Source organism: Pongo abelii, chromosome 1 (genome assembly GCF_028885655.2).
Source record: "Pongo abelii isolate AG06213 chromosome 1, NHGRI_mPonAbe1-v2.0_pri, whole genome shotgun sequence".
NCBI classification, from domain to species: domain Eukaryota; kingdom Metazoa; phylum Chordata; class Mammalia; order Primates; family Hominidae; genus Pongo; species Pongo abelii.
Window position 1 is genome coordinate 212718152 of NC_071985.2, and position 6000 is coordinate 212724151.

A 6000-nucleotide genomic window follows, 5' to 3' on the forward strand; every position below is an offset into this window, starting at 1 on the left:
TTAAGTGTCACTTTAATTTCCTTTTCTAATGTTGCTTTTTTATGTTGCTTTTTTTAAATACTCACTGGAAATTCCTACTCCATGTTTCATTTATTTTTGATTGACAAATTATAATTGTATATGTTTATGGGGTACAATGTGATGTTTTGATATACATGTCCAATGTGGAATGATTGAATCAAATTAATTAACATATCTATCACCTCACTTATCTTTTTTTATGGTAAGACATTTGATTAATTTTGCTTTTGTAGTTTGTCATAAAACCACTGTCGCTGTTTGATTATAATTAAAGATAATTGGGTACGCTACTCCTGAGGGAAACCAGCATTCAAAATGCCTCCCCCTCCATATTTTTTATTATTTGTGAGAGAATGTCTCATTAATAATTTCAGAGCATTTTGGATTTCAAAATATTTGCCTTAAACCTTCTTGCCTCCTCTTCTCTTGTAGAGCCATATGGGTCCTTTGTACTCAGAAAATTGAAAATCAGCCAGGTGCAGTGGCTCGTGCCTGTAATCCCAGCATTTTGGGAGGCCAAGGCAGAAGGATTGCTTGAGCCCAAGAGTTCAAGACCAGCTTAGGCAATATAGCGAGACCTTGTCTCTATTATTTAAAAAACTAAAATATAAGAAGAAGAAGAAGAAAGAGGCCAGGAGCAGTGGCTCATGCCTGTAATCCCAGCAATTCGGGAGGCTGAGGTGGGTGGATCACCTGAGGTCAGGAGTTTGAGACAAGTCTGACCAACATGGTGAAACCCCGTCTCTGCTAAAAATACACAAAAAAATTAGTCAGGCCTGGTGGCAGGCGCCTGTAGTCCTAACAACTTGGGAGGCTGAGACAGGAGAATCGCTTGAACCTGGGAGATGGAGGTTGCAGTGAGCTTAGATTGTGCCACTGCACGGCAGCCTGGGCAATAGAGTGAGACTCTGTCTCAAAAAAAGAAAAAAGAAAGAAAATTAAAGATAATTCTATGTTAACTCCTTAAATGTAATTCCTAGTTCTTCTATCACCTTTAGCCGACTCTTCTACCTTCAGAGTGGACACTGCTGTTATCAAGCAGAGAGTGCCGATCTTACTCAAGTACCTAGACTCAGATACAGAGAAGGAACTGCAAGCACTTTATGCACTACAAGCATCGATAGTAAAACTTGATCAACCTGCCAGTAAGTTTATCTCATGTTACAGTTAATCTAACCAATGAGTGAGATTTATCCAAGCCAGGACTTAGAGATGATTTAGCGTTTGAACAAAGGACAATAAAAGAATCACTAATAACACAAACTCATATAAGTAACTTTAATAAATCTGAATTTGGCTGGGTGCAGTAGCTTGCGCCTATAATCCCAGCACTTTGGGAGGCCATGGCGGGCAGATCACTTGAGGTCAAGAGTTCAAGACCAGCCTGGCCAACATGGTGAAACCCTATCCCTACTAAGAATACAGAAATAGCTGGGCACGGTGGCTCACACCTGTAATCCCAGCACTTCGGGAGGCCAAGGCGGATGGATCATGAGGTCAGGAGATCGAGACCATCCTGGCTAACACAGTGAAACCTTGTCTCTACTAAAAATACAAAAAATTAGCCAGGTGTGGTGGCGGGCGCCTGTAATCCCAGCTACTTGGGAGGCTGAGGCAGGAGAATCGCTTGAACCCAGGAGGCGGAGGTTACAGCGATCCAAGAGCATGCCACTGCACTCCAGCTTGGTGACAGAGTGAGACTCTGTCTCAAAAAAAAAAAATACAAAAATACAAAAATACAAAAATTGGCTAGGTGTGGTGGCATGTGCCTGTAGTCCCAGCTACTCAGGAAGCTGAAGCACGAGAATCACTTGAACCTGGGAGGCGGAGTTTGCAGTGAGCCAAGATTGTGCCACTGCACTCCAGCCTGGACAACAGAGCAAGACTCCGTCCAAAAAAAAAAAAAATGAATTTGTTATATGTTTGTATGAAAATATCACAACAAGAAGACTATTTAGGTTAGGTTATTTCATCCCCATTCCAGGGCAGGCCTAATAAAACTCCACAGTGATGGAAGTGTATATCCATACCATTGAGTATGGTAACCATGAGCCACATGTGGCAATTCTATACTTAAATATGTCTGTTGTGACTTAGGAACTGAATTATTGACTTTAAATTTAAATAGCCATGTTTGACTAATAGCTTCCATATTGGACAACACAGGTCTAGAGCATGAAAATGGTTAATGATGTTGAGGATGATACTCTAGAATCTTTATAGACACTCAACAAAGACCCTAAATGTAGTGTATTTACCATGGTATATTTACTAAGGAGTTTCAGAATAGTTTTTAGTTAAGAGTTATGATTAATTCTTGGCTAATGAAACAAAGTAACCTGTACACTTAAGTCTTAGTGATACTTGGTGTTAACTAATGATTTTTATTACATCTTGAAAATTCAGTTGGTATTTGTTAAAGCGGGCAGTACATAGCTATTAGAGAGAGCACTCAAGTAGTTCTTTGGTACTTCCTTATTTTCGCTTTTGTAAAATTCCTTCTTTCCTAGTCCTGAATCGCTCTTGGAGGTAAAGGAAAAGATCAAAGCAAATTATCCTTATAGTGTAACTGAAGAGACAATCTACCATGAATCAGATAATTTGATAATATTAGCTTGACTAATATAATTACAAAGATAAATCTTTTTAAAAAAAGGCCGAGGCATGCAGATCACCCAAGGTCAGGAGTTTGAGACCAGCCTGGCCAACATGGTGAAACCCCGTCTCTACTAAAACTACAAAATTAGCTGGGCGTGGTGGCGCATGCCTGTAATCCCAGCTACTTGGGAGGCTGAGGCAGGAGAATCACTTGAACCCATGAGGCGGAGGTTGCAATGAGCTGAGATCATGCCACTGCACTCCAGCCTGGGCAAAAAGAGCAAAACTCCATTTAAAAAAAAAAAACTTAATATGACTCATGATAAACCTAATATTGATTAGCATTTATTGTTTATTCCACTGCCTCCCTCCATTAATATGAATGATCGGAGAGCGACTATAATAACTATAAGATAATAACTTATTATATATGATAACTATAATTCTCAGTTTTACTATGAGAGTAAAACCGAGAATTAAAATCACACAGATAGTTCGGACGTTTAAAACAGTAAATAACAGGTGTAGTTTCACTGGATAAAATCCAGATGAGATAGCTTTTACTCATGTTTTCCATGTGAATGATCACCTCTTCTTTTTTTTTTTTTTGAGACGGAGTCTCGCTCTGTCACCCAGGCTGGAGTGCAGTGGCGCAATCTCAGCTCACTGCAAGTTCCGCCTGCCGGGTTCACGCCATTCTCCTGCCTCAGCCTCCCGAGTAGCTGAGACTACAGGCGCCCGCCACCATGCCCGGCCAATTTTTTGTATTTTTAGTAGAGACGGGGTTTCACCGTGTTAGCCAGGATGGTCTCGATCTGACCTCGTGATCCTCCTGCCTCGGCCTCCCAAAGTGCTGGGATTACAGGTGTGAGCCACCGCGCCCAGCCACCTCTTCATTTTTAGAACAACATTACAAGGAAGAAAAAGCATATCCTGCCTTTCTCCCTCCCCCCAAATTTTGTAAAAATAATACAGTAAACTTGCAGCGCAGAAAATAGTAAAAAGAAAGTAAAAAAGTACTCGTATTTAAATTTTATAGGGTTTAGATTGAGATAAGCATGATATGAAACAGCTTCACTGGTATCAGAAAATAGTTCCAATTGGTCCGGGCATGGTGGCTTACGCCTGTAATCCCAGCACTTTGGGAGGCCAAGATGAGCGGATCACCTGAGGTCAGGAGTTCGAGACCAGCCTGGCCAACATGGTGAAATCCCTTCTCTACTTAAAATACAAAAATTAGCTGACCATGGTGGCGGGCACCTGTAATCCCAGGTACTTGGGAGGCTGAGGCAGGAGAATTGCTTAAACCCAGGCAGGCGCCTGTAATCCCAGGTACTTGAGAGGCTGAGGCAGGAAAATTGCTTAAACCCAGGCAGGCGCCTGTAATCCCAGGTACTTGGGAGGCTGAGGCAGGAAAATTGCTTAAACCCAGGAGGTAGAGGTTGCAGTGAGCCAAGATCGCACCACTGCACTCCAGCCTGGGGACAGAACAAGATTGTCTCTCAAAAAAAAAACAGAAAAAAAGAAAAAAAGTTCAAATTGAACAAAATAATAGGAATAAAAAACAATTTAGACTGCTTCAATCTTTTTTTCCTCTTCTTTAAACAAGTTGTTGGGCTGTTTATACTGTCAAGAGCAAGTATGGTGAATTGTCATTATTGCTTTTTTCTGGAGGAATTAATGCACATTTATTCAGTCATTCATTATTTTGAAATATATTCTTTTCCTCATAACTACAGTGTCCCAAAGCTTATAGTTTATTTTCACCTCCTTGCAGATTTGCTGCGGATGTTTTTTGATTGTCTATATGATGAAGAGGTGATCTCCGAGGATGCTTTCTACAAGTGGGAGAGCAGCAAGGACCCTGCAGAGCAGAATGGGAAGGGCGTGGCCCTGAAATCTGTCACGGCATTCTTCACGTGGCTGCGGGAAGCAGAAGAGGAGTCTGAGGATAACTAAAACTTCAAATACACAAAACGAAACAAAAGAAACAATTTAAGTATTTTTTTAAAAAGTTTCACGTCTTCGCCAATCACAGTGCAGCAAGGCCAATTCTCGCAGAAACCCCCACGTGTGCACGAGTGGGAGAGGGGAAAGAGAAAAAAAGGTGATCATGGAGGAAAAAGGTACTGGAAAAAAGTAAACTTCAAACCTTAGGGCGGGAGCACTAAAACCAAAATACATGTATTATTTATAGAAAATATTTTCTGTTTTAATCTTTTCTTTTTAAACAAGGACTCATACTTTAAAAAAAAGTTTAGCAAAAAAAAAAGTTGAGAACTTTTAATTTATTTTAAGGACTGCAAATGCCAGTGTAATTTTTTAATTTGCAGTTTCTGTAAACAACTTGTATAATAGAAAAGCAGAGAAATAAATTTCCCTCCCCTTCAAGATGCACCTCATGTTTGTTTTAAGGTATAGCATTTAGTCCAGATTTGAGAAAGTTTGGGGTGAACAAGGTAAGAAAGATTTTTTTTTTTTTGGGCATCAAATCTTTCTGCCTGCCTCTCAGCTTGCTTGAGAAAATTTAAAAAATTACAATAGTAATCAAAACATACATAACATTGAAACAGAAGGAAATGCTGTGGACCACAGAACTCCAAGAATTGTTTAAAAAAAAAAAAAGTGCTACCCTGGGAAAAGTACTCTTAATACTCTTGAAATCTTTAGAGCAACTTTAAGGCTTGTAAATACATAGAACAAATATTTAAAAAAACAAAAAGAAATTGACTCAATACTATTTCTTTTCACTTTGAAAATATAAAGAACAAAATAAAGACAAACGTTGCAAGTTTAAAAGAAAGTAAAGTGACTTCTCCTTTGGACAGCTGCTGCATGTGTGCCCATTCCTGGGGGTGCTGTCTGGCTATTTATTGTCTAATTCAAATCACTCCTGAGGGGAGAGAGATAAAACGAGAGAGAATGAGAGAGTGTGTGTATGTGCGTGTATGTGCACGTATGTACATGCACATGTATGTGTGTATATGTCTCTACTCGCTGAAAAGGCAAGCTACTTTGTGGGTAAGGAGGGCACTTGTGCTTGGGTGGGAATGCACCACTGGGAGTCCAGTGAAACTTGTTTCCAACACTAACTAAAAATGCGTTCAGGACAGTAAGCCTCAAGGGCAGTCCTTTAGATAACTAAGTTTTCCACTGTATGTATCAGGACTCAGGACAATAATTCACTTTGAGACTGCCACTACCACTGATTTTAAAATCTTCCATCAATTGCCTGCAATGCTTAAGAAACCCAAAGATGTCCTCTAAAGAATGAATAAAACCAAAAGCTATATTATGCTTTTACAAAAGTGGGGGTGGGATTTTTATAAAAGTGGGGGTGGGGGTTAAAAATCAAGCCAATACCATGTATGCAGATCACAT

At 39.9% G+C, this 6000-nt stretch overlaps 1 protein-coding gene across 36 annotated transcripts in view; it reads left to right on the top strand.

The window, feature by feature from the left end:
• The window catches only part of EIF4G3 (eukaryotic translation initiation factor 4 gamma 3), a 366672-nt gene extending 361245 nt beyond the window's left edge, over positions 1-5427 (top strand). For 33 of the 36 annotated variants that reach the window (XM_063719739.1, XM_063719647.1, XM_063719663.1 and 30 more), the window contains 2 exons: positions 1020-1166; positions 4397-5427. In XM_063719739.1, coding sequence (XP_063575809.1) covers positions 1020-1166; positions 4397-4578 — 329 coding nt within the window. In that variant the 3' untranslated portion in view covers positions 4579-5427. The remainder of the gene's footprint in view (positions 1-1019; positions 1167-4396) is intronic. The other 3 variants (XM_063719688.1, XM_063719713.1, XM_063719714.1) reach the window with 1 other exon arrangement.
• Positions 5428-6000: the final 573 nt, after the last annotated feature.